The sequence below is a fragment of the Dryobates pubescens genome, chromosome 13, assembly GCF_014839835.1.
Source record: "Dryobates pubescens isolate bDryPub1 chromosome 13, bDryPub1.pri, whole genome shotgun sequence".
NCBI lineage: Eukaryota > Metazoa > Chordata > Aves > Piciformes > Picidae > Dryobates > Dryobates pubescens.
In genome coordinates, this window is record NC_071624.1 from 5,312,373 (window position 1) to 5,337,646 (window position 25,274).

General features: G+C 65.3%; 1 protein-coding gene, 29 non-coding genes and 2 pseudogenes across 30 annotated transcripts; 1 reads left to right on the plus strand and 31 right to left on the minus strand.

Moving 5' to 3' along the window:
* The first annotated feature begins 1,872 nt into the window (after window positions 1-1,872).
* On the plus strand, window positions 1,873-4,903 carry LOC104309995 (autoimmune regulator-like). Its single transcript, XM_054166503.1, has 6 exons — window positions 1,873-2,237; window positions 2,335-2,795; window positions 3,023-3,153; window positions 3,292-3,784; window positions 3,904-4,539; window positions 4,808-4,903. Exons 1-5 carry the CDS (start codon window positions 2,097-2,099, stop codon window positions 4,073-4,075), a joined length of 1,398 nt encoding a protein of 465 aa, XP_054022478.1. The 5' UTR covers window positions 1,873-2,096; the 3' UTR covers window positions 4,076-4,539; window positions 4,808-4,903.
* Window positions 4,904-5,559: 656 nt separating this feature from the next.
* Window positions 5,560-5,678, minus strand: LOC128897755 (5S ribosomal RNA). The gene has a single exon (XR_008462574.1). It is a non-coding gene; the product is annotated as a 5S ribosomal RNA (ribosomal RNA).
* A 532-nt stretch (window positions 5,679-6,210) lies between these two features.
* On the minus strand, window positions 6,211-6,329 carry LOC128897722 (5S ribosomal RNA). Its single transcript, XR_008462541.1, has one exon. It is a non-coding gene; the product is annotated as a 5S ribosomal RNA (ribosomal RNA).
* Window positions 6,330-6,862: 533 nt separating this feature from the next.
* On the minus strand, window positions 6,863-6,981 carry LOC128897740 (5S ribosomal RNA). Its single transcript, XR_008462559.1, has one exon. It is a non-coding gene; the product is annotated as a 5S ribosomal RNA (ribosomal RNA).
* Window positions 6,982-7,504: 523 nt separating this feature from the next.
* On the minus strand, window positions 7,505-7,623 carry LOC128897751 (5S ribosomal RNA). The gene has a single exon (XR_008462570.1). It is a non-coding gene; the product is annotated as a 5S ribosomal RNA (ribosomal RNA).
* Window positions 7,624-8,154: 531 nt separating this feature from the next.
* LOC128897762 (5S ribosomal RNA) lies at window positions 8,155-8,273 on the minus strand. Its single transcript, XR_008462579.1, has one exon. It is a non-coding gene; the product is annotated as a 5S ribosomal RNA (ribosomal RNA).
* Window positions 8,274-8,805: 532 nt separating this feature from the next.
* LOC128897773 (5S ribosomal RNA) lies at window positions 8,806-8,924 on the minus strand. Its single transcript, XR_008462590.1, has one exon. It is a non-coding gene; the product is annotated as a 5S ribosomal RNA (ribosomal RNA).
* A 525-nt stretch (window positions 8,925-9,449) lies between these two features.
* LOC128897753 (5S ribosomal RNA) lies at window positions 9,450-9,568 on the minus strand. Its single transcript, XR_008462572.1, has one exon. It is a non-coding gene; the product is annotated as a 5S ribosomal RNA (ribosomal RNA).
* Window positions 9,569-10,092: 524 nt separating this feature from the next.
* On the minus strand, window positions 10,093-10,211 carry LOC128897728 (5S ribosomal RNA). Its single transcript, XR_008462547.1, has one exon. It is a non-coding gene; the product is annotated as a 5S ribosomal RNA (ribosomal RNA).
* Window positions 10,212-10,743: 532 nt separating this feature from the next.
* On the minus strand, window positions 10,744-10,862 carry LOC128897731 (5S ribosomal RNA). The gene has a single exon (XR_008462550.1). It is a non-coding gene; the product is annotated as a 5S ribosomal RNA (ribosomal RNA).
* Window positions 10,863-11,395: 533 nt separating this feature from the next.
* LOC128897732 (5S ribosomal RNA) lies at window positions 11,396-11,514 on the minus strand. Its single transcript, XR_008462551.1, has one exon. It is a non-coding gene; the product is annotated as a 5S ribosomal RNA (ribosomal RNA).
* A 532-nt stretch (window positions 11,515-12,046) lies between these two features.
* Window positions 12,047-12,165, minus strand: LOC128897733 (5S ribosomal RNA). Its single transcript, XR_008462552.1, has one exon. It is a non-coding gene; the product is annotated as a 5S ribosomal RNA (ribosomal RNA).
* A 534-nt stretch (window positions 12,166-12,699) lies between these two features.
* Window positions 12,700-12,818, minus strand: LOC128897754 (5S ribosomal RNA). The gene has a single exon (XR_008462573.1). It is a non-coding gene; the product is annotated as a 5S ribosomal RNA (ribosomal RNA).
* A 533-nt stretch (window positions 12,819-13,351) lies between these two features.
* On the minus strand, window positions 13,352-13,470 carry LOC128897734 (5S ribosomal RNA). Its single transcript, XR_008462553.1, has one exon. It is a non-coding gene; the product is annotated as a 5S ribosomal RNA (ribosomal RNA).
* Window positions 13,471-14,004: 534 nt separating this feature from the next.
* LOC128897735 (5S ribosomal RNA) lies at window positions 14,005-14,123 on the minus strand. Its single transcript, XR_008462554.1, has one exon. It is a non-coding gene; the product is annotated as a 5S ribosomal RNA (ribosomal RNA).
* Window positions 14,124-14,659: 536 nt separating this feature from the next.
* On the minus strand, window positions 14,660-14,768 carry LOC128897757 (5S ribosomal RNA; annotated as a pseudogene).
* A 534-nt stretch (window positions 14,769-15,302) lies between these two features.
* On the minus strand, window positions 15,303-15,421 carry LOC128897736 (5S ribosomal RNA). Its single transcript, XR_008462555.1, has one exon. It is a non-coding gene; the product is annotated as a 5S ribosomal RNA (ribosomal RNA).
* A 535-nt stretch (window positions 15,422-15,956) lies between these two features.
* LOC128897756 (5S ribosomal RNA) lies at window positions 15,957-16,065 on the minus strand (annotated as a pseudogene).
* Window positions 16,066-16,599: 534 nt separating this feature from the next.
* On the minus strand, window positions 16,600-16,718 carry LOC128897737 (5S ribosomal RNA). Its single transcript, XR_008462556.1, has one exon. It is a non-coding gene; the product is annotated as a 5S ribosomal RNA (ribosomal RNA).
* A 524-nt stretch (window positions 16,719-17,242) lies between these two features.
* On the minus strand, window positions 17,243-17,361 carry LOC128897738 (5S ribosomal RNA). The gene has a single exon (XR_008462557.1). It is a non-coding gene; the product is annotated as a 5S ribosomal RNA (ribosomal RNA).
* Window positions 17,362-17,892: 531 nt separating this feature from the next.
* LOC128897739 (5S ribosomal RNA) lies at window positions 17,893-18,011 on the minus strand. Its single transcript, XR_008462558.1, has one exon. It is a non-coding gene; the product is annotated as a 5S ribosomal RNA (ribosomal RNA).
* Window positions 18,012-18,545: 534 nt separating this feature from the next.
* Window positions 18,546-18,664, minus strand: LOC128897741 (5S ribosomal RNA). The gene has a single exon (XR_008462560.1). It is a non-coding gene; the product is annotated as a 5S ribosomal RNA (ribosomal RNA).
* Window positions 18,665-19,196: 532 nt separating this feature from the next.
* LOC128897742 (5S ribosomal RNA) lies at window positions 19,197-19,315 on the minus strand. Its single transcript, XR_008462561.1, has one exon. It is a non-coding gene; the product is annotated as a 5S ribosomal RNA (ribosomal RNA).
* Window positions 19,316-19,849: 534 nt separating this feature from the next.
* On the minus strand, window positions 19,850-19,968 carry LOC128897743 (5S ribosomal RNA). The gene has a single exon (XR_008462562.1). It is a non-coding gene; the product is annotated as a 5S ribosomal RNA (ribosomal RNA).
* Window positions 19,969-20,501: 533 nt separating this feature from the next.
* On the minus strand, window positions 20,502-20,620 carry LOC128897744 (5S ribosomal RNA). Its single transcript, XR_008462563.1, has one exon. It is a non-coding gene; the product is annotated as a 5S ribosomal RNA (ribosomal RNA).
* Window positions 20,621-21,153: 533 nt separating this feature from the next.
* LOC128897745 (5S ribosomal RNA) lies at window positions 21,154-21,272 on the minus strand. The gene has a single exon (XR_008462564.1). It is a non-coding gene; the product is annotated as a 5S ribosomal RNA (ribosomal RNA).
* A 534-nt stretch (window positions 21,273-21,806) lies between these two features.
* On the minus strand, window positions 21,807-21,925 carry LOC128897746 (5S ribosomal RNA). The gene has a single exon (XR_008462565.1). It is a non-coding gene; the product is annotated as a 5S ribosomal RNA (ribosomal RNA).
* A 535-nt stretch (window positions 21,926-22,460) lies between these two features.
* Window positions 22,461-22,579, minus strand: LOC128897747 (5S ribosomal RNA). Its single transcript, XR_008462566.1, has one exon. It is a non-coding gene; the product is annotated as a 5S ribosomal RNA (ribosomal RNA).
* Window positions 22,580-23,112: 533 nt separating this feature from the next.
* LOC128897748 (5S ribosomal RNA) lies at window positions 23,113-23,231 on the minus strand. The gene has a single exon (XR_008462567.1). It is a non-coding gene; the product is annotated as a 5S ribosomal RNA (ribosomal RNA).
* Window positions 23,232-23,764: 533 nt separating this feature from the next.
* LOC128897749 (5S ribosomal RNA) lies at window positions 23,765-23,883 on the minus strand. Its single transcript, XR_008462568.1, has one exon. It is a non-coding gene; the product is annotated as a 5S ribosomal RNA (ribosomal RNA).
* Window positions 23,884-24,407: 524 nt separating this feature from the next.
* On the minus strand, window positions 24,408-24,526 carry LOC128897750 (5S ribosomal RNA). Its single transcript, XR_008462569.1, has one exon. It is a non-coding gene; the product is annotated as a 5S ribosomal RNA (ribosomal RNA).
* A 533-nt stretch (window positions 24,527-25,059) lies between these two features.
* LOC128897752 (5S ribosomal RNA) lies at window positions 25,060-25,178 on the minus strand. The gene has a single exon (XR_008462571.1). It is a non-coding gene; the product is annotated as a 5S ribosomal RNA (ribosomal RNA).
* Window positions 25,179-25,274: the final 96 nt, after the last annotated feature.

Genomic DNA, 25,274 nt, shown 5'->3' on the forward strand with positions numbered 1-25,274 from the left:
GAGCAACATCTTCAGCCTTTGTGGTTAGTTTTGAGTTCAAACCTCTGAGTTCAAACTCTCTGACCCTGAACCTTTTGCTCCGATTTCTGCAAAGGGAGCAATAGAAGAGGACGTACCAAAACCCCACCACGGCCTGGCTGCTTTGTTCCCCACCTTGAGCACTTGCATCCAGGCAGGACTTGTGCCAACTCTAAGGAGACTTTTGCACCCCTCTTCAAATAGCAGCTGACTTCTCACAGCCCTTAAAAGTGCCTTGTAGCTGCCAAGGCCTGCTGCTCCAAGTGAGGTCATACAGAAATGCCCATTTGATCTCCCTGGATGTATGTGCGTCTTCATGTGGCAGCTGCTGCTCTGCTTCCTGCCTAGCAACTCAGAAAGGGGAAGAAGAAACTTGAGAAAACAGCCCAAAATGCAAAGGAGCACACTACTGAGCAGGCTGGATGTGGAAATCAAACCCTGAGTCAGAGCACAAGAACTGTTACAGAGCTGGAATTCTAAACAAGTCTGAGCATGGTGTTGGGGGCGTGTGGCTGCATTGGGCCTGCAATAGAGTTACTGCTGTCACAGGTGGGTGGGCATGGCAAGCACTGGAGCCTTGTCTTAGAGGTGACACCAGACATACCAGGGAGGTGACAGGGTGACAAAGACAGGGTGATTGTGACAAACTGTAGCACTGCAGCTGGTTTTCTGGGGGAAATGGTTTTCCTGGTAAGGGGTGGAGCAGAGCTGAGACTGTCATAATGTGCTTGTGCTCAGCACCTGTGGATGGGCTACAGGACAGCTCCAGGACAGGAGATGAATCTCCCATTTTGCCCAACAACCATGTTTTGTCCCCTGGGGGTGGAGTGTGTTTGATAGGCAGTGTCAAAGCTGCCCCTGCCGTGGCAGAGTTGGGCACTGAAATCCTGGTGTGGGGCAGAGGAAGCCAGCGCTGTGCATGCCTGACACCTATCATGTGGCCCGTGGTACTTCCACAGAAGTCCCTCCTAAATAGTGAAAGGAGTTTGTAATCAGACAGGGTACCTCCTGCTCTTGCAGAGGATGTCTCATGTTCTTCTCTAGTTTCTAGACAAGCTGCTTCCTCCTGGCATGGCTCTGAAACCAACAGATACCTCTCCAGTCTTTTAGGACTTGCTACTGAATGTTCCTACCTGTATTGCCCCACAACAGAGCATCCCCTCTTGTGCTTCTCTCCACTCCTTCTCAGGCTAGGTTGTGCCATAGAGCAGGCATGAGGTGCTGCCCAACAGTGTGAGGATGTCTGTACCAGGCCACAGCACCCCCAGCTGAGCCTTCTAAGCAGCAGGAACACATTTCCAGAGGGAGGGAGGCTGGAAATTAATCACAGGGAAATCCCAACCATTTGGGAACAGGAATAGAAACTTTGGAGTTTTGTCTTACCCAGGCACTTAATACAGAACAGCCAGACCTCCCCGGACAGATGCTTCCAAGGAGCCAGTTTTCCTCAGCTCCCGAGTTTTTCACAGCTGTGTATGTCCAGTGAAATCACTTTAGTGCCCAGTTTCCTGGCATGAGTTCTGAACAGAGTTGTCGAATATCCCCTTGTCCCCCAGTGTCAGGGGGGAAACACTTGCCACGTGTTTCTGTGGCTCAGTTCCTAGATGAGAGCAGCAGGTGTTACGGGAAGTCCAGAAATTTTGGGATGAGGCTGGTCTGACCACAGAGATTACATGTTCTAGTTGAGGATGCCCCTGCTTACTGCAGAGGGAGTTAGACTAGAGGATCTTTGGAGGTCCCTGCCAACCCAGACCATTCTATGAGAGGTGGGCACCCCTGTGCCAACACCCTAGCTGACCCCTTCTCCCTATCCATCCTGGTATGGTCACTGTGAGGTTCACAGTGTCCTTCACCAGCAGCAGCAGCTAATGTGATGTTGATGCCTTTGGCTGGGGATTCAATGGTACTGTGGGGAAAAGCCCAGCCATTCCACAGGGACAGTCTGTGGTGGGAGGGATGATCTCAAGTTACACATAAATAAGCGGGACTGCAGGATGCTGATGAGATTCCCACTGTCAGGAACATATTAAAGTGGAACATTAGGGCAAGCTGCTTGGCCCCAGCAGTGTTCCTGCAGCATGGCTGGGCTGAGGAGTGAGGGGGACCTGCGGCACCTGCTGAAGCTGCACCGCACCGAGATCGCCATGGCGGTGGATGATGTCTTCCCGCTGCTGCATGGCCTGGTTGATCATGATGTAGTCCCAGAGCACATCTTCAAGGTGAGGCTGAAGGGTGGGAGAGAATGTCTAAGCCACAGGGGCTAGGGCCAGGTGGCAGCACTAGGACATGTACCGACAGCCATGGTGGCACCAGCAGGAGACGCTGAGCCGGACAGAGCGGGAGGGCTCCCACCGCGCTTTCCATGCGCTGCTCACCTGGCTGCTGGGCCGTGATGCTGCCACTGTCCGTGACTTCTGGGCTGTCCTCTTCAAGGACTACAACCTGGAGCGATACGCTCGTCTCTGGCCCCTCCGGAGTGTCTTCCCTAGAGGTAGCAGTAGGACAGAGAGACCAGTGCCCCCAGGGGCTGCTGGCAGACAGGGTCGGCGCCTGGGGCCAGTTGTGCCTATTCCTCCCTCTGTCCCTTTTGCAGAGGTGGAACTGGGACGGCAGCGCCGCAGCAGGCACCTTTCCCCCAGCGCCATAGCACCAGCCTCACACAGACCGCAAGGCAAGAGGAAGGCCCCTGAGGAGCAAGATGGGGCCCGAGCCGTGCGGCCGTCCCCACGGCGTGCCACCAGCCCTGGTACAGAGACCCGTAGCAGTATGGAGATGGGGTGAGGTGCTGTGGTGTTCTCCAAGGCACAGCATGGTGCTGTGTCCCCTCATGACCACTCTTACAATCCCACAGGACCTCTTGTAAAAGCAAAGACTGTGAAGAAGCCAGAGAGCACGGATGCCCCTTGTAGCAGTGGTCAGTGCTGAAACCTTTGGGGCACCATTTGCCTGTGGGACCCTGTCTGCCTGCAGCCAAGGGCAGGGGGGTTTGCTCACCTTGCTGAACTGCCTCTTTGTCAGCAGCCCTGCAGGCAGTGGCCACCTCGGTGCAGGGATCAGTGGCTGTGGCAGGCAGCGAGGTGCCTGTCACTCATGGGGCCATCGAGGGCATCCTTATCAAACATGTGCTGGAGCCAGGTAGGTGCAGCTCAGCTCATACAATCTCATGTGCAGTTTTCTCCCCGAATTCAGAAGCTTCCCCTTAGGAAGACTTCCCAGGCTGGGGGGTGGGCAGGGAGAGGGCCCCACCAAGAGCTGTCATGGCATCTCTTGCAGGCAGCAAAGACAGGGATGAACCATACACTCCAACCACCTGTGAGGAGCTGGAGACCAGGAGCAGAAGTCGCAGCTTGAAGCCCCTGACCCGGCCTAAGGCATCCCAAAGTGTACAGATCCTCCCTCACTTTCACCTCATCTTCTGCAGCCACCTGAGGCTGCAGCAGGGAGTTGTCACTGCCTGGCAGCACAGCCGTGGCCTGGGGGTGTCTTCCAGCACCAGCCTGTCCCATCAGAGCCCTCAAAGTCCTCTCCTGTCTTGCCCACAGAGTAGAGAGCACCGAGGGCACACTCAGAGCCAGTTACTGCTGCCCACCATGCACAGTCAGGACCTTGTACTCCCCCAGGTAATCCCCAGCATGTTAGCATCCCAAGAGACATCTGATGAGCTGGGGACTGTCAGGGTGTCCCTGCCATATCCCTTTGGCCTGGTTGAACATAGGCAACTTACGACTCTGCTGACAGGAGTCACTGGGCCACAATGCAAGAACAGGCAATCCTCACCCTAAAGGGAGTTGGTATGGATGGTGTGAGAGTAGAGAGGTTGGTGGGAAACGGAGTCCCCTGTCAGTATGAACTTTGCCACAGCCACAGGTGCATGCTCTCTATCAGTGCTACTAAGGGACAGGGTGGTGCTCACCCCCTGCCTGCTCCCCAGGGGCAGGAGAACGAGGATGAGTGTGCAGTGTGTGGTGACGGCGGCGAGCTCATCTGCTGTGACGGCTGTCCCAGGGCCTTTCACCTTGCCTGCCTGGTGCCCCCGTTGCCCTGTGTCCCCAGGTGAGACCTGGGGCACCACAGGGACCCCTATACTCCACTACTGTGTCTAACCACCCTGCTCTGCCTGTTCAGTGGGACATGGTGGTGTGGCTACTGCACGGAGAGCAGGACAGAGCCTGGACATCTGCAGGAGGTTGACATGGCTACAGGGAGAACTTCAGAGGTCCTGGGGGAGATGACATGTGACACCGGGCGGGATGAAGGTGATGGGAATATCTGTGGCCGCTGCTTCACCCGGATCCCTGCACCTCAATACCACCCCATGCCTCGTGGGGACCCAAGGTGAGCCCCACACCAGCTTCACCATCCTGGCCTTCAATCCTCCCTGGAGGAGTCTGCCCTGACAGTCTTCCTCACCTGGGTGGTTCTAGGGACCTGCTGCTCTGCCCATCCTGCACACATATCACAGACACAGGCAGCCTGGAGAAAACCACAGCAGCCAGTGACCCCCTGCTACAGGCAGCAAAGGTCAGCACAACAAACACCTGGCTCCAGCAGGGGAAAGGGGTTGGGGAGAAGTGGCAATGGTGGGTATGAATGCCGTAATAAGACTGAAAAGTGATGCCTTGGGCTGGGTGAGGGACAGGCCAACTCTAGCTGAAGATGAGATGGTGAACCATTGCTAGCGGGGCCATGAACTTAAGCTGCATCAAGTGAACCAGCTACCAGACCTGACCCAATGATGTGCAGGCAGAGAGCAGGCATTAAGGATAGCAGGACATGTCTCCTCTCACAGGCAGAGGATGTATGCCCCAGCAGCGATCCCATGATGACCAGGGATGAGCTTGACGTGCTCCTGGGTGAGGTACAGCACCTGCGGGGTGGGAACACCAACAGACAGAGTCTGTCCCAGAGGCACTGAGGCTCTGGTGCAACCCACAGGGTGACATCAGGGTATGGGCAATGTGGGGAGAGCTAAGACACGCAAGCAGGGCAGAGGGAGGGAGGGAAATTGACCAGCAAAGCTCTCCTGCAGGGTGCATGGGATGGAATCCTGCAGTGGGCATTCCAGAGCATATCCTGGCCCCTGTCAGATAGCCATGGACTCTTCACGTAAACAGCCTGCACTGACAAAGTGCATAGACCTAGGCATGAAGACACAGGTTGTGGGAACAGGAGTCACAACTCCATCGGCACTGTAAAACCTGGGAAATCAAGCACTACCAGGAACACCAGCAAGTGCCAGGAATATATCAAACACCAGAATAAAGTGGACAAGCGAGGTTATGGCTGCTGACACAAGTAAAACCCACAGAAGAAACTGAAGAATCACTAAGAAGAAAAAATGCAAAACAAAATAAATTAATGATTAAATAAATATTTTAAAGTTCTTTTTTATCCACTGTCAGCTGCGACGCCCCACAGGCAGACCCCAAAGCACCAGGGAAACCCCCCGCACCTGACACCTCCCCGATCCCCGCCAGGCGAGCCCCTCCAGCGCGAGGAGGCCTGCCCCGCCAAAACTGCCGGCACAGGGACAAAAGAAAAAGCCTACAGCACCCGGTATTCCCAGGCGGTCTCCCATCCAAGTACTAACCGGGCCCGACCCTGCTTAGCTAACGAGATCAGACGAGATCGGGCGTTCTCAGGGTGGTATGGCCGTAGGCACTGCTGCCACCGGCAACAGCCCTCTCGAGCCACCCACAACCGCACCCGACACACCCCAGCGACCACCGCTCGCCCCCTCACCCACCCACGCGCGCACCTCAACACCCACCCGCCACTCACGCGCGCCTCGCAACTCCGCACCCACCGCACCCGCACGCCGCATCGACCCTCTCACACCACACGCACGGCCCTTCACAACACCCCGCCCACGACGCACCCCCTGCACCCCTCACCCCACGCCACACCGCGACACCCTCAGCGACCGACCAGCACGACAACCCTCAACACAACACCCCAAGGGCCCCGCCGACACACTCCTGGCCCAGGGATCACCTGCCAGAACAACACTCCACAAAACCACAACACCCGCACGCCCCGGCCGCCCACCCTCACCTGCGACGCCCCACAGGCAGACCCCAAAGCACCAGGGAAACCCCCGCACCTGACACCTCCCCGATCCCCGCCAGGCGAGCCCCTCCAGCGCGAGGAGGCCTGCCCCGCCAAAACTGCCGGCACAGGGACAAAAGAAAAAGCCTACAGCACCCGGTATTCCCAGGCGGTCTCCCATCCAAGTACTAACCGGGCCCGACCCTGCTTAGCTTCCGAGATCAGACGAGATCGGGCGTTCTCAGGGTGGTATGGCCGTAGGCACTGCTGCCACCGGCAACAGCCCTCTCGAGCCACCCACAACCGCACCCGACACACCCCAGCGACCACCGCTCGCCCCCTCACCCACCCACGCGCGCACCTCAACACCCACCCGCCACTCACGCGCGCCTCGCACCTCCGCACCCACCGCACCCGCACGCCGCCTCTACCCTCTCACACCACACGCACGGCCCTGCACAACACCCCGCCCACGACGCACCCCCTGCACCCCTCACCCCACGCCACACCGCGACACCCTCAGCGACCGACCAGCACGACAACCCTCAACACAACACCCCAAGGGCCCCGCCGACACACTCCTGGCCCAGGGATCACCTGCCAGAACAACACTCCACAAAACCACAACACCCGCACGCCCCGGCTGCCCACCCTCACCTGCGACGCCCCACAGGCAGACCCCAAAGCACCAGGGAAACCCCCCGCACCTGACACCTCCCCGATCCCCGCCAGGCGAGCCCCTCCAGCGCGAGGAGGCCTGCCCCGCCAAAACTGCCGGCACAGGGACAAAAGAAAAAGCCTACAGCACCCGGTATTCCCAGGCGGTCTCCCATCCAAGTACTAACCGGGCCCGACCCTGCTTAGCTTCCGAGATCAGACGAGATCGGGCGTTCTCAGGGTGGTATGGCCGTAGGCACTGCTGCCACCGGCAACAGCCCTCTCGAGCCACCCACAACCGCACCCGACACACCCCAGCGACCACCGCTCGCCCCCTCACCCACCCACGCGCGCACCTCAACACCCACCCGCCACTCACGCGCGCCTCGCACCTCCGCACCCGCACGCCGCATCGACCCTCTCACACCACACGCACGGCCCTACACAACACCCCGCCCACGACGCACCCCCTGCACCCCTCACCCCACGCCACACCGCGACACCCTCAGCGACCGACCAGCACGACAACCCTCAACACAACACCCCAAGGGCCCCGCCGACACACTCCTGGCCCAGGGATCACCTGCCAGAACAACACTCCACAAAACCACAACACCCGCACGCCCCGGCCGCCCACCCTCACCTGCGAGGCCCCACAGGCAGACCCCAAAGCACCAGGGAAACCCCCGCACCTGACACCTCCCCGATCCCCGCCAGGCGAGCCCCTCCAGCGCGAGGAGGCCTGCCCCGCCAAAACTGCCGGCACAGGGACAAAAGAAAAAGCCTACAGCACCCGGTATTCCCAGGCGGTCTCCCATCCAAGTACTAACCGGGCCCGACCCTGCTTAGCTTCCGAGATCAGACGAGATCGGGCGTTCTCAGGGTGGTATGGCCGTAGGCACTGCTGCCACCGGCAACAGCCCTCTCGAGCCACCCACAACCGCACCCGACACACCCCCGCGACCACCGCTCGCCCCCTCACCCACCCACGCGCGCACCTCAACACCCACCCGCCACTCACGCGCGCCTCGCACCTCCGCACCACCGCACCGCACGCCGCATCGACCCTCTCACACCACACGCACGGCCCTGCACAACACCCCGCCCACGACGCACCCCCTGCACCCCTCACCCCACGCCACACCGCGACACCCTCAGCGACCGACCAGCACGACAACCCTCAACACAACACCCCAAGGGCCCCGCCGACACACTCCTGGCCCAGGGATCACCTGCCAGAACAACACTCCACAAAACCACAACACCCGCACGCCCCGGCCGCCCACCCTCACCTGCGAGGCCCCACAGGCAGACCCCAAAGCACCAGGGAAACCCCCCGCACCTGACACCTCCCCGATCCCCGCCAGGCGAGCCCCTCCAGCGCGAGGAGGCCTGCCCCGCCAAAACTGCCGGCACAGGGACAAAAGAAAAAGCCTACAGCACCCGGTATTCCCAGGCGGTCTCCCATCCAAGTACTAACCGGGCCCGACCCTGCTTAGCTTCCGAGATCAGACGAGATCGGGCGTTCTCAGGGTGGTATGGCCGTAGGCACTGCTGCCACCGGCAACAGCCCTCTCGAGCCACCCACAACCGCACCCGACACACCCCAGCGACCACCGCTCGCCCCCTCACCCACCCACGCGCGCACCTCAACACCCACCCGCCACTCACGCGCGCCTCGCACCTCCGCACCACCGCACCGCACGCCGCATCGACCCTCTCACACCACACGCACGGCCCTGCACAACACCCCGCCCACGACGCACCCCCTGCACCCCTCACCCCACGCCACACCGCGGACACCCTCAGCGACCGACCAGCACGACAACCCTCAACACAACACCCCAAGGGCCCCGCCGACACACTCCTGGCCCAGGGATCACCTGCCAGAACAACACTCCACAAAACCACCACACCCGCACGCCCCGGCCGCCCACCCTCACCTGCGACGCCCCACAGGCAGACCCCAAAGCACCAGGGAAACCCCCCGCACCTGACACCTCCCCGATCCCCGCCAGGCGAGCCCCTCCAGCGCGAGGAGGCCTGCCCCGCCAAAACTGCCGGCACAGGGACAAAAGAAAAAGCCTACAGCACCCGGTATTCCCAGGCGGTCTCCCATCCAAGTACTAACCGGGCCCGACCCTGCTTAGCTTCCGAGATCAGACGAGATCGGGCGTTCTCAGGGTGGTATGGCCGTAGGCACTGCTGCCACCGGCAACAGCCCTCTCGAGCCACCCACAACCGCACCCGACACACCCCAGCGACCACCGCTCGCCCCCTCACCCACCCACGCGCGCACCTCAACACCCACCCGCCACTCACGCGCGCCTCGCACCTCCGCACCCGCACGCCGCCTCTACCCTCTCACACCACACGCACGGCCCTGCACAACACCCCGCCCACGACGCACCCCCTGCACCCCTCACCCCACGCGACACCGCGGCACCCTCAGCGACCGACCAGCACGACAACCCTCAACACAACACCCCAAGGGCCCCGCCGACACACTCCTGGCCCAGGGATCACCTGCCAGAACAACACTCCACCAAAACCACAACACCCGCACGCCCCGGCCGCCCACCCTCACCTGCGACGCCCCACAGGCAGACCCCAAAGCACCAGGGAAACCCCCCGCACCTGACACCTCCCCGATCCCCGCCAGGCGAGCCCCTCCAGCGCGAGGAGGCCTGCCCCGCCAAAACTGCCGGCACAGGGACAAAAGAAAAAGCCTACAGCACCCGGTATTCCCAGGCGGTCTCCCATCCAAGTACTAACCGGGCCCGACCCTGCTTAGCTTCCGAGATCAGACGAGATCGGGCATTCTCAGGGTGGTATGGCCGTAGGCACTGCTGCCACCGGCAACAGCCCTCTCGAGCCACCCACAACCGCACCCGACACACCCCAGCGACCACCGCTCGCCCCCTCACCCACCCACGCGCGCACCTCAACACCCACCCGCCACTCACGCGCGCCTCGCACCTCCGCACCCGCACGCCGCCTCTACCCTCTCACACCACACGCACGGCCCTGCACAACACCCCGCCCACGACGCACCCCCTGCACCCCTCACCCCACGCCACACCGCGGCACCCTCAGCGACCGACCAGCACGACAACCCTCAACACAACACCCCAAGGGCCCCGCCGACACACTCCTGGCCCAGGGATCACCTGCCAGAACAACACTCCACTAAACCACAACACCCGCACGCCCCGGCCGCCCACCCTCACCTGCGACGCCCCACAGGCAGACCCCAAAGCACCAGGGAAACCCCCCGCACCTGACACCTCCCCGATCCCCGCCAGGCGAGCCCCTCCAGCGCGAGGAGGCCTGCCCCGCCAAAACTGCCGGCACAGGGACAAAAGAAAAAGCCTACAGCACCCGGTATTCCCAGGCGGTCTCCCATCCAAGTACTAACCGGGCCCGACCCTGCTTAGCTTCCGAGATCAGACGAGATCGGGCGTTCTCAGGGTGGTATGGCCGTAGGCACTGCTGCCACCGGCAACAGCCCTCTCGAGCCACCCACAACCGCACCCGACACACCCCAGCGACCACCGCTCGCCCCCTCACCCACCCACGCGCGCACCTCAACACCCACCCGCCACTCACGCGCGCCTCGCACCTCCGCACCACCGCACCGCACGCCGCATCGACCCTCTCACACCACACGCACGGCCCTGCACAACACCCCGCCCACGACGCACCCCCTGCACCCCTCACCCCACGCCACACCGCGGCACCCTCAGCGACCGACCAGCACGACAACCCTCAACACAACACCCCAAGGGCCCCGCCGACACACTCCTGGCCCAGGGATCACCTGCCAGAACAACACTCCACTAAAACCACAACACCCGCACGCCCCGGCCGCCCACCCTCACCTGCGACGCCCCACAGGCAGACCCCAAAGCACCAGGGAAACCCCCCGCACCTGACACCTCCCCGATCCCCGCCAGGCGAGCCCCTCCAGCGCGAGGAGGCCTGCCCCGCCAAAACTGCCGGCACAGGGACAAAAGAAAAAGCCTACAGCACCCGGTATTCCCAGGCGGTCTCCCATCCAAGTACTAACCGGGCCCGACCCTGCTTAGCTTCCGAGATCAGACGAGATCGGGCGTTCTCAGGGTGGTATGGCCGTAGGCACTGCTGCCACCGGCAACAGCCCTCTCGAGCCACCCACAACCGCACCCGACACACCCCAGCGACCACCGCTCGCCCCCTCACCCACCCACGCGCGCACCTCAACACCCACCCGCCACTCACGCGCGCCTCGCACCTCCGCACCCACCGCACCCGCACGCCGCCTCTACCCTCTCACACCACACGCACGGCCCTGCACAACACCCCGCCCACGACGCACCCCCTGCACCCCTCACCCCACGCCACACCGCGGACACCCTCAGCGACCGACCAGCACGACAACCCTCAACACAACACCCCAAGGGCCCCGCCGACACACTCCTGGCCCAGGGATCACCTGCCAGAACAACACTCCACTAAACCACAACACCCGCACGCCCCGGCCGCCCACCCTCACCTGCGACGCCCCACAGGCAGACCCCAAAGCACCAGGGAAACCCCCGCACCTGACACCTCCCCGATCCCCGCCAGGCGAGCCCCTCCAGCGCGAGGAGGCCTGCCCCGCCAAAACTGCCGGCACAGGGACAAAAGAAAAAGCCTACAGCACCCGGTATTCCCAGGCGGTCTCCCATCCAAGTACTAACCGGGCCCGACCCTGCTTAGCTTCCGAGATCAGACGAGATCGGGCGTTCTCAGGGTGGTATGGCCGTAGGCACTGCTGCCACCGGCAACAGCCCTCTCGAGCCACCCACAACCGCACCCGACACACCCCAGCGACCACCGCTCGCCCCCTCACCCACCCACGCGCGCACCTCAACACCCACCCGCCACTCACGCGCGCCTCGCACCTCCGCACCCACCGCACCCGCACGCCGCCTCTACCCTCTCACACCACACGCACGGCCCTGCACAACACCCCGCCCACGACGCACCCCCTGCACCCCTCACCCCACGCCACACCGCGGCACCCTCAGCGACCGACCAGCACGACAACCCTCAACACAACACCCCAAGGGCCCCGCCGACACACTCCTGGCCCAGGGATCACCTGCCAGAACAACACTCCACTAAACCACAACACCCGCACGCCCCGGCCGCCCACCCTCACCTGCGAGGCCCCACAGGCAGACCCCAAAGCACCAGGGAAACCCCCGCACCTGACACCTCCCCGATCCCCGCCAGGCGAGCCCCTCCAGCGCGAGGAGGCCTGCCCCGCCAAAACTGCCGGCACAGGGACAAAAGAAAAAGCCTACAGCACCCGGTATTCCCAGGCGGTCTCCCATCCAAGTACTAACCGGGCCCGACCCTGCTTAGCTTCCGAGATCAGACGAGATCGGGCGTTCTCAGGGTGGTATGGCCGTAGGCACTGCTGCCACCGGCAACAGCCCTCTCGAGCCACCCACAACCGCACCCGACACACCCCAGCGACCACCGCTCGCCCCCTCACCCACCCACGCGCGCACCTCAACACCCACCCGCCACTCACGCGCGCCTCGCACCTCCGCACCCACCGCACCCGCACGCCGCATCGACCCTCTCACACCACACGCACGGCCCTGCACAACACCCCGCCCACGACGCACCCCCTGCACCCCTCACCCCACGCCACACCGCGGACACCCTCAGCGACCGACCAGCACGACCACCCTCAACACAACACCCCAAGGGCCCCGCCGACACACTCCTGGCCCAGGGATCACCTGCCAGAACAACACTCCACAAAACCACAACACCCGCACGCCCCGGCCGCCCACCCTCACCTGCGACGCCCCACAGGCAGACCCCAAAGCACCAGGGAAACCCCCCGCACCTGACACCTCCCCGATCCCCGCCAGGCGAGCCCCTCCAGCGCGAGGAGGCCTGCCCCGCCAAAACTGCCGGCACAGGGACAAAAGAAAAAGCCTACAGCACCCGGTATTCCCAGGCGGTCTCCCATCCAAGTACTAACCGGGCCCGACCCTGCTTAGCTTCCAAGATCAGACGAGATCGGGCGTTCTCAGGGTGGTATGGCCGTAGGCACTGCTGCCACCGGCAACAGCCCTCTCGAGCCACCTACAACCGCACCCGACACACCCCAGCGACCACCGCTTGCCCCCTCACCCACCCACGCGCGCACCTCAACACCCACCCGCCACTCACGCGCTCCTCGCACCTCCGCACCCACCGCACCCGCACGCCGCATCGACCCTCTCACACCACACGCACGGCCCTGCACAACACCCCGCCCACGACGCACCCCCTGCACCCCTCACCCCACGCCACACCGCGACACCCTCAGCGACCGACCAGCACGACAACCCTCAACACAACACCCCAAGGGCCCCGCCGACACACTCCTGGCCCAGGGATCACCTGCCAGAACAACACTCCACAAAACCACAACACCCGCACGCCCCGGCCGCCCACCCTCACCTGCGACGCCCCACAGGCAGACCCCAAAGCACCAGGGAAACCCCCCGCACCTGACACCTCCCCGATCCCCGCCAGGCGAGCCCCTCCAGCGCGAGGAGGCCTGCCCCGCCAAAACTGCCGGCACAGGGACAAAAGAAAAAGCCTACAGCACCCGGTATTCCCAGGCGGTCTCCCATCCAAGTACTAACCGGGCCCGACCCTGCTTAGCTTCCGAGATCAGACGAGATCGGGCGTTCTCAGGGTGGTATGGCCGTAGGCACTGCTGCCACCGGCAACAGCCCTCTCGAGCCACCCACAACCGCACCCGACACACCCCAGCGACCACCGCTCGCCCCCTCACCCACCCACGCGCGCACCTCAACACCCACCCGCCACTCACGCGCGCCTCGCACCTCCGCACCCACCGCACCCGCACGCCGCATCGACCCTCTCACACCACACGCACGGCCCTGCACAACACCCCGCCCACGACGCACCCCCTGCACCCCTCACCCCACGCCACACCGCGAACACCCTCAGCGACCGACCAGCACGACAACCCTCAACACAACACCCCAAGGGCCCCGCCGACACACTCCTGGCCCAGGGATCACCTGCCAGAACAACACTCCACTAAACCACAACACCCGCACGCCCCGGCCGCCCACCCTCACCTGCGACGCCCCACAGGCAGACCCCAAAGCACCAGGGAAACCCCCCGCACCTGACACCTCCCCGATCCCCGCCAGGCGAGCCCCTCCAGCGCGAGGAGGCCTGCCCCGCCAAAACTGCCGGCACAGGGACAAAAGAAAAAGCCTACAGCACCCGGTATTCCCAGGCGGTCTCCCATCCAAGTACTAACCGGGCCCGACCCTGCTTAGCTTCCGAGATCAGACGAGATCGGGCGTTCTCAGGGTGGTATGGCCGTAGGCACTGCTGCCACCGGCAACAGCCCTCTCGAGCCACCCACAACCGCACCCGACACACCCCAGCGACCACCGCTCGCCCCCTCACCCACCCACGCGCAGCACCTCAACACCCACCCGCCACTCACGCGCGCCTCGCACCTCCGCACCCACCGCACCCGCACGCCGCATCGACCCTCTCACACCACACGCACGGCCCTGCACAACACCCCGCCCACGACGCACCCCCGGCACCCCTCACCCCACGCCACACCGCGGACACCCTCAGCGACCGACCAGCACGACAACCCTCAACACAACACCCCAAGGGCCCCGCCGACACACTCCTGGCCCAGGGATCACCTGCCAGAACAACACTCCACTAAAACCACAACACCCGCACGCCCCGGCCGCCCACCCTCACCTGCGACGCCCCACAGGCAGACCCCAAAGCACCAGGGAAACCCCCCGCACCTGACACCTCCCCGATCCCCGCCAGGCGAGCCCCTCCAGCGCGAGGAGGCCTGCCCCGCCAAAACTGCCGGCACAGGGACAAAAGAAAAAGTCTACAGCACCCGGTATTCCCAGGCGGTCTCCCATCCAAGTACTAACCGGGCCCGACCCTGCTTAGCTTCCGAGATCAGGCGTTCTCAGGGTGGTATGGCCGTAGGCACTGCTGCCACCGGCAACAGCCCTCTCGAGCCACCCACAACCGCACCCGACACACCCCAGCGACCACCGCTCGCCCCCTCACCCACCCACGCGCGCACCTCAACACCCACCCGCCACTCACGCGCGCCTCGCACCTCCGCACCCACCGCACCCGCACGCCGCATCGACCCTCTCACACCACACGCACGGCCCTGCACAACACCCCGCCCACGACGCACCCCCTGCACCCCTCACCCCACACCACACCGCGACACCCTCAGCGACCGACCAGCACGACAACCCTCAACACAACACCCCAAGGGCCCCGCCGACACACTCCTGGCCCAGGGATCACCTGCCAGAACAACACTCCACTAAAACCACAACACCCGCACGCCCCGGCCGCCCACCCTCACCTGCGACGCCCCACAGGCAGACCCCAAAGCACCAGGGAAACCCCCCGCACCTGACACCTCCCCGATCCCCGCCAGGCGAGCCCCTCCAGCGCGAGGAGGCCTGCCCCGCCAAAACTGCCGGCACAGGGACAAAAGAAAAAGCCTACAGCACCCGGTATTCCCAGGCGGTCTCCCATCCAAGTACTAACCGGGCCCGACCCTGCTTAGCTTCCGAGATCAGACGAGATCGGGCGTTCTCAGGGTGGTATGGCCGTAGGCACTGCTGCCACCGGCAACAGCCCGCTCGAGCCACCCACAACCGCACCCGACACACCCCAGCGACCACCGCGCGCCCCCTCACCCACCCACGCGCGCACCTCAACACCCACCCGCCACTCACGCGCGCCTCGCACCTCCGCACCCACCGCACCCGCACGCCGCATCGACCCTCTCACACCACACGCACGGCCCTGCACAACACCCCGCCCACGACGCACCCCCTGCACCCCTCACCCCACGCCACACCGCGACACCCTCAGCGACCGACCAGCACGACAACCCTCAACACAACACCCCAAGGGCCCCGCCGACACACTCCTGGCCCAGGGATCACCTGCCAGAACAACACTCCACTAAAACCACAACACCCGCACGCCCCGGCCGCCCACCCTCACCTGCGACGCCCCACAGGCAGACCCCAAAGCACCAGGGAAACCCCCCGCACCTGACACCTCCCCGATCCCCGCCAGGCGAGCCCCTCCAGCGCGAGGAGGCCTGCCCCGCCAAAACTGCCGGCACAGGGACAAAAGAAAAAGTCCTACAGCACCCGGTATTCCCAGGCGGTCTCCCATCCAAGTACTAACCGGGCCCGACCCTGCTTAGCTTCCGAGATCAGGCGTTCTCAGGGTGGTATGGCCGTAGGCACTGCTGCCACCGGCAACAGCCCTCTCGAGCCACCCACAACCGCACCCGACACACCCCAGCGACCACCGCTCGCCCCCTCACCCACCCACGCGCGCACCTCAACACCCACCCGCCACTCACGCGCGCCTCGCACCTCCGCACCCACCGCACCCGCACGCCGCATCGACCCTCTCACACCACACGCACGGCCCTGCACAACACCCCGCCCACGACGCACCCCCTGCACCCCTCACCCCACACCACACCGCGACACCCTCAGCGACCGACCAGCACGACAACCCTCAACACAACACCCCAAGGGCCCCGCCGACACACTCCTGGCCCAGGGATCACCTGCCAGAACAACACTCCACTAAAACCACAACACCCGCACGCCCCGGCCGCCCACCCTCACCTGCGACGCCCCACAGGCAGACCCCAAAGCACCAGGGAAACCCCCCGCACCTGACACCTCCCCGATCCCCGCCAGGCGAGCCCCTCCAGCGCGAGGAGGCCTGCCCCGCCAAAACTGCCGGCACAGGGACAAAAGAAAAAGCCTACAGCACCCGGTATTCCCAGGCGGTCTCCCATCCAAGTACTAACCGGGCCCGACCCTGCTTAGCTTCCGAGATCAGACGAGATCGGGCGTTCTCAGGGTGGTATGGCCGTAGGCACTGCTGCCACCGGCAACAGCCCTCTCGAGCCACCCACAACCGCACCCGACACACCCCAGCGACCACCGCTCGCCCCCTCACCCACCCACGCGCGCACCTCAACACCCACCCGCCACTCACGCGCGCCTCGCACCTCCGCACCCGCACGCCGCATCGACCCTCTCACACCACACGCACGGCCCTGCACAACACCCCGCCCACGACGCACCCCCTGCACCCCTCACCCCACGCCACACCGCGACACCCTCAGCGACCGACCAGCACGACAACCCTCAACACAACACCCCAAGGGCCCCGCCGACACACTCCTGGCCCAGGGATCACCTGCCAGAACAACACTCCACAAAACCACAACACCCGCACGCCCCGGCCGCCCACCCTCACCTGCGACGCCCCACAGGCAGACCCCAAAGCACCAGGGAAACCCCCCGCACCTGACACCTCCCCGATCCCCGCCAGGCGAGCCCCTCCAGCGCGAGGAGGCCTGCCCCGCCAAAACTGCCGGCACAGGGACAAAAGAAAAAGCCTACAGCACCCGGTATTCCCAGGCGGTCTCCCATCCAAGTACTAACCGGGCCCGACCCTGCTTAGCTTCCGAGATCAGACGAGATCGGGCGTTCTCAGGGTGGTATGGCCGTAGGCACTGCTGCCACCGGCAACAGCCCTCTCGAGCCACCCACAACCGCACCCGACACACCCCAGCGACCACCGCTCGCCCCCTCACCCACCCACGCGCGCACCTCAACACCCACCCGCCACTCACGCGCGCCTCGCACCTCCGCACCACCGCACCGCACGCCGCATCGACCCTCTCACACCACACGCACGGCCCTGCACAACACCCCGCCCACGACGCACCCCCTGCACCCCTCACCCCACGCCACACCGCGACACCCTCAGCGACCGACCAGCACGACAACCCTCAACACAACACCCCAAGGGCCCCGCCGACACACTCCTGGCCCAGGGATCACCTGCCAGAACAACACTCCACAAAACCACAACACCCGCACGCCCCGGCCGCCCACCCTCACCTGCGACGCCCCACAGGCCGACCCCAAAGCACCAGGGAAACCCCCCGCACCTGACACCTCCCCGATCCCCGCCAGGCGAGCCCCTCCAGCGCGAGGAGGCCTGCCCCGCCAAAACTGCCGGCACAGGGACAAAAGAAAAAGCCTACAGCACCCGGTATTCCCAGGCGGTCTCCCATCCAAGTACTAACCGGGCCCGACCCTGCTTAGCTTCCGAGATCAGACGAGATCGGGCGTTCTCAGGGTGGTATGGCCGTAGGCACTGCTGCCACCGGCAACAGCCCTCTCGAGCCACCCACAACCGCACCCGACACACCCCAGCGACCACCGCTCGCCCCCTCACCCACCCACGCGCGCACCTCAACACCCACCCGCCACTCACGCGCGCCTCGCACCTCCGCACCCACCGCACCCGCACGCCGCATCGACCCTCTCACACCACACGCACGGCCCTGCACAACACCCCGCCCACGACGCACCCCCTGCACCCCTCACCCCACGCCACACCGCGACACCCTCAGCGACCGACCAGCACGACAACCCTCAACACAACACCCCAAGGGCCCCGCCGACACACTCCTGGCCCAGGGATCACCTGCCAGAACAACACTCCACTAAAACCACAACACCCGCACGCCCCGGCCGCCCACCCTCACCTGCGACGCCCCACAGGCAGACCCCAAAGCACCAGGGAAACCCCCCGCACCTGACACCTCCCCGATCCCCGCCAGGCGAGCCCCTCCAGCGCGAGGAGGCCTGCCCCGCCAAAACTGCCGGCACAGGGACAAAAGAAAAAGCCTACAGCACCCGGTATTCCCAGGCGGTCTCCCATCCAAGTACTAACCGGGCCCGACCCTGCTTAGCTTCCGAGATCAGACGAGATCGGGCGTTCTCAGGGTGGTATGGCCGTAGGCACTGCTGCCACCGGCAACAGCCCTCTCGAGCCACCCACAACCGCACCCGACACACCCCAGCGACCACCGCTCGCCCCCTCACCCACCCACGCGCGCACCTCAACACCCACCCGCCACTCACGCGCGCCTCGCACCTCCGCACCCCCGCACCCGCACGCCGCATCGACCCTCTCACACCACACGCACGGCCCTGCACAACACCCCGCCCACGACGCACCCCCTGCACCCCTCACCCCACGCCACACCGCGACACCCTCAGCGACCGACCAGCACGACAACCCTCAACACAACACCCCAAGGGCCCCGCCGACACACTCCTGGCCCAGGGATCACCTGCCAGAACAACACTCCACAAAACCACAACACCCGCACGCCCCGGCCGCCCACCCTCACCTGCGACGCCCCACAGGCAGACCCCAAAGCACCAGGGAAACCCCCCGCACCTGACACCTCCCCGATCCCCGCCAGGCGAGCCCCTCCAGCGCGAGGAGGCCTGCCCCGCCAAAACTGCCGGCACAGGGACAAAAGAAAAAGCCTACAGCACCCGGTATTCCCAGGCGGTCTCCCATCCAAGTACTAACCGGGCCCGACCCTGCTTAGCTTCCGAGATCAGACGAGATCGGGCGTTCTCAGGGTGGTATGGCCGTAGGCACTGCTGCCACCGGCAACAGCCCTCTCGAGCCACCCACAACCGCACCCGACACACCCCAGCGACCACCGCTCGCCCCCTCACCCACCCACGCGCGCACCTCAACACCCACCCGCCACTCACGCGCGCCTCGCACCTCCGCACCCACCGCACCCGCACGCCGCATCGACCCTCTCACACCACACGCACGGCCCTGCACAACACCCCGCCCACGACGCACCCCCAGCACCCCTCACCCCACGCCACACCGCGACACCCTCAGCGACCGACCAGCACGACAACCCTCAACACAACACCCCAAGGGCCCCGCCGACACACTCCTGGCCCAGGGATCACCTGCCAGAACAACACTCCACTAAAACCACAACACCCGCACGCCCCGGCCGCCCACCCTCACCTGCGACGCCCCACAGGCAGACCCCAAAGCACCAGGGAAACCCCCCGCACCTGACACCTCCCCGATCCCCGCCAGGCGAGCCCCTCCAGCGCGAGGAGGCCTGCCCCGCCAAAACTGCCGGCACAGGGACAAAAGAAAAAGCCTACAGCACCCGGTATTCCCAGGCGGTCTCCCATCCAAGTACTAACCGGGCCCGACCCTGCTTAGCTTCCGAGATCAGACGAGATCGGGCGTTCTCAGGGTGGTATGGCCGTAGGCACTGCTGCCACCGGCAACAGCCCTCTCGAGCCACCCACAACCGCACCCGACACACCCCAGCGACCACCGCTCGCCCCCTCACCCACCCACGCGCGCACCTCAACACCCACCCGCCACTCACGCGCGCCTCGCACCTCCGCACCCACCGCACCCGCACGCCGCATCGACCCTCTCACACCACACGCACGGCCCTGCACAACACCCCGCCCACGACGCACCCCCAGCACCCCTCACCCCACGCCACACCGCGACACCCTCAGCGACCGACCAGCACGACAACCCTCAACACAACACCCCAAGGGCCCCGCCGACACACTCCTGGCCCAGGGATCACCTGCCAGAACAACACTCCACAAAACCACAACACCCGCACGCCCCGGCCGCCCACCCTCACCTGCGACGCCCCACAGGCAGACCCCAAAGCACCAGGGAAACCCCCCGCACCTGACACCTCCCCGATCCCCGCCAGGCGAGCCCCTCCAGCGCGAGGAGGCCTGCCCCGCCAAAACTGCCGGCACAGGGACAAAAGAAAAAGCCTACAGCACCCGGTATTCCCAGGCGGTCTCCCATCCAAGTACTAACCGGGCCCGACCCTGCTTAGCTTCCGAGATCAGACGAGATCGGGCGTTCTCAGGGTGGTATGGCCGTAGGCACTGCTGCCACCGGCAACAGCCCTCTCGAGCCACCCACAACCGCACCCGACACACCCCAGCGACCACCGCTCGCCCCCTCACCCACCCACGCGCGCACCTCAACACCCACCCGCCACTCACGCGCGCCTCGCACCTCCGCACCACCGCACCCGCACGCCGCATCGACCCTCTCACACCACACGCACGGCCCTGCACAACACCCCGCCCACGACGCACCCCCTGCACCCCTCACCCCACACCACACCGCGACACCCTCAGCGACCGACCAGCACGACAACCCTCAACACAACACCCCAAGGGCCCCGCCGACACACTCCTGGCCCAGGGATCACCTGCCAGAACAACACTCCACTAAAACCACAACACCCGCACGCCCCGGCCGCCCACCCTCACCTGCGACGCCCCACAGGCAGACCCCAAAGCACCAGGGAAACCCCCCGCACCTGACACCTCCCCGATCCCCGCCAGGCGAGCCCCTCCAGCGCGAGGAGGCCTGCCCCGCCAAAACTGCCGGCACAGGGACAAAAGAAAAAGCCTACAGCACCCGGTATTCCCAGGCGGTCTCCCATCCAAGTACTAACCGGGCCCGACCCTGCTTAGCTTCCGAGATCAGACGAGATCGGGCGTTCTCAGGGTGGTATGGCCGTAGGCACTGCTGCCACCGGCAACAGCCCTCTCGAGCCACCCACAACCGCACCCGACACACCCCAGCGACCACCGCTCGCCCCCTCACCCACCCACGCGCGCACCTCAACACCCACCCGCCACTCACGCGCGCCTCGCACCTCCGCACCCACCGCACCCGCACGCCGCATCTACCCTCTCACACCACACGCACGGCCCTGCACAACACCCCGCCCACGACGCACCCCCTGCACCCCTCACCCCACGCCACACCGCGACACCCTCAGCGACCGACCAGCACGACAACCCTCAACACAACACCCCAAGGGCCCCGCCGACACACTCCTGGCCCAGGGATCACCTGCCAGAACAACACTCCACTAAAACCACAACACCCGCACGCCCCGGCCGCCCACCCTCACCTGCGACGCCCCACAGGCAGACCCCAAAGCACCAGGGAAACCCCCCGCACCTGACACCTCCCCGATCCCCGCCAGGCGAGCCCCTCCAGCGCGAGGAGGCCTGCCCCGCCAAAACTGCCGGCACAGGGACAAAAGAAAAAGCCTACAGCACCCGGTATTCCCAGGCGGTCTCCCATCCAAGTACTAACCGGGCCCGACCCTGCTTAGCTTCCGAGATCAGACGAGATCGGGCGTTCTCAGGGTGGTATGGCCGTAGGCACTGCTGCCACCGGCAACAGCCCTCTCGAGCCACCCACAACCGCACCCGACACACCCCAGCGACCACCGCTCGCCCCCTCACCCACCCACGCGCGCACCTCAACACCCACCCGCCACTCACGCGCGCCTCGCACCTCCGCACCCACCGCACCCGCACGCCGCATCGACCCTCTCACACCACACGCACGGCCCTGCACAACACCCCGCCCACGACGCACCCCCTGCACCCCTCACCCCACGCCACACCGCGGACACCCTCAGCGACCGACCAGCACGACAACCCTCAACACAACACCCCAAGGGCCCCGCCGACACACTCCTGGCCCAGGGATCACCTGCCAGAACAACACTCCACTAAAACCACAACACCCGCACGCCCCGGCCGCCCACCCTCACCTGCGACGCCCCACAGGCAGACCCCAAAGCACCAGGGAAACCCCCCGCACCTGACACCTCCCCGATCCCCGCCAGGCGAGCCCCTCCAGCGCGAGGAGGCCTGCCCCGCCAAAACTGCCGGCACAGGGACAAAAGAAAAAGCCTACAGCACCCGGTATTCCCAGGCGGTCTCCCATCCAAGTACTAACCGGGCCCGACCCTGCTTAGCTTCCGAGATCAGACGAGATCGGGCGTTCTCAGGGTGGTATGGCCGTAGGCACTGCTGCCACCGGCAACAGCCCTCTCGAGCCACCCACAACCGCACCCGACACACCCCAGCGACCACCGCTCGCCCCCTCACCCACCCACGCGCGCACCTCAACACCCACCCGCCACTCACGCGCGCCTCGCACCTCCGCACCCACCGCACCCGCACGCCGCATCGACCCTCTCACACCACACGCACGGCCCTGCACAACACCCCGCCCACGACGCACCCCCTGCACCCCTCACCCCACGCCACACCGCGACACCCTCAGCGACCGACCAGCACGACAACCCTCAACACAACACCCCAAGGGCCCCGCCGACACACTCCTGGCCCATGGATCACCTGCCAGAACAACACTCCACAAAACCACAACACCCGCACGCCCCGGCCGCCCACCCTCACCTGCGACGCCCCACAGGCAGACCCCAAAGCACCAGGGAAACCCCCCGCACCTGACACCTCCCCGATCCCCGCCAGGCGAGCCCCTCCAGCGCGAGGAGGCCTGCCCCGCCAAAACTGCCGGCACAGGGACAAAAGAAAAAGCCTACAGCACCCGGTATTCCCAGGCGGTCTCCCATCCAAGTACTAACCGGGCCCGACCCTGCTTAGCTTCCGAGATCAGACGAGATCGGGCGTTCTCAGGGTGGTATGGCCGTAGGCACTGCTGCCACCGGCAACAGCCCTCTCGAGCCACCCACAACCGCACCCGACACACCCCAGCGACCACCGCTCGCCCCCTCACCCACCCACGCGCGCACCTCAACACCCACCCGCCACTCACGCGCGCCTCGCACCTCCGCACCCACCGCACCCGCACGCCGCATCGACCCTCTCACACCACACGCACGGCCCTGCACAACACCCCGCCCACGACGCACCCCCTGCACCCCTCACCCCACGCCACACCGCGACACCCTCAGAGACCGACCAGCACGACAACCCTCAACACAACACCCCAAGGGCCCCGCCGACACACTCCTGGCCCAGGGATCACCTGCCAGAACAACACTCCACAAAACCACAACACCCGCACGCCCCGGCCGCCCACCCTCACCTGCGACGCCCCACAGGCAGACCCCAAAGCACCAGGGAAACCCCCCGCACCTGACACCTCCCCGATCCCCGCCAGGCGAGCCCCTCCAGCGCGAGGAGGCCTGCCCCGCCAAAACTGCCGGCACAGGGACAAAAGAAAAAGCCTACAGCACCCGGTATTCCCAGGCGGTCTCCCATCCAAGTACTAACCGGGCCCGACCCTGCTTAGCTTCCGAGATCAGACGAGATCGGGCGTTCTCAGGGTGGTATGGCCGTAGGCACTGCTGCCACCGGCAACAGCCCTCTCGAGCCACCCACAACCGCACCCGACACACCCCAGCGACCACCGCTCGCCCCCTCACCCACCCACGCGCGCACCTCAACACCCACCCGCCACTCACGCGCGCCTCGCACCTCCGCACCCGCACGCCGCATCGACCCTCTCACACCACACGCACGGCCCTACACAACACCCCGCCCACGATGCACCCCCTGCACCCCTCACCCCACGCCACACCGCGACACCCTCAGCGACCGACCAGCACGACAACCCTCAACACAACACCCCAAGGGCCCCGCCGACACACTCCTGGCCCAGGGATCACCTGCCAGAACAACACTCCACAAAACCACAACACCCGCACGCCCCGGCCGCCCACCCTCACCTGCGACGCCTCACAGGCAGACCCCAAAGCACCAGGGAAACCCCCCGCACCTGACACCTCCCCGATCCCCGCCAGGCGAGCCCCTCCAGCGCGAGGAGGCCTGCCCCGCCAAAACTGCCGGCACAGAGACAAAAGAAAAAGCCTACAGCACCCGGTATTCCCAGGCGGTCTCCCATCCAAGTACTAACCGGGCCCGACCCTGCTTAGCTTCCGAGATCAGACGAGATCGGGCGTTCTCAGGGTGGTATGGCCGTAGGCACTGCTGCCACCGGCAACAGCCCTCTTGAGCCACCCACAACCGCACCCGACACACCCCAGCGACCACCGCTCGCCCCCTCACCCACCCACGCGCGCACCTCAACACCCACCCGCCACTCACGCGCGCCTCGCACCTCCGCACCCACCGCACCCGCACGCCGCATCGACCCTCTCACACCACACGCACGGCCCTGCACAACACCCCGCCCACGACGCACCCCCAGCACCCCTCACCCCACGCCACACCGCGACACCCTCAGCGACCGACCAGCACGACAACCCTCAACACAACACCCCAAGGGCCCCGCCGACACACTCCTGGCCCAGGGATCACCTGCCAGAACAACACTCCACAAAACCACAACACCCGCACGCCCCGGCCGCCCACCCTCACCTGCGACGCCCCACAGGCAGACCCCAAAGCACCAGGGAAACCCCCCGCACCTGACACCTCCCCGATCCCCGCCAGGCGAGCCCCTCCAGCGCGAGGAGGCCTGCCCCGCCAAAACTGCCGGCACAGGGACAAAAGAAAAAGCCTACAGCACCCGGTATTCCCAGGCGGTCTCCCATCCAAGTACTAACCGGGCCCGACCCTGCTTAGCTTCCGAGATCAGACGAGATCGGGCGTTCTCAGGGTGGTATGGCCGTAGGCACTGCTGCCACCGGCAACAGCCCTCTCGAGCCACCCACAACCGCACCCGACACACCCCAGCGACCACCGCTCGCCCCCTCACCCACCCACGCGCGC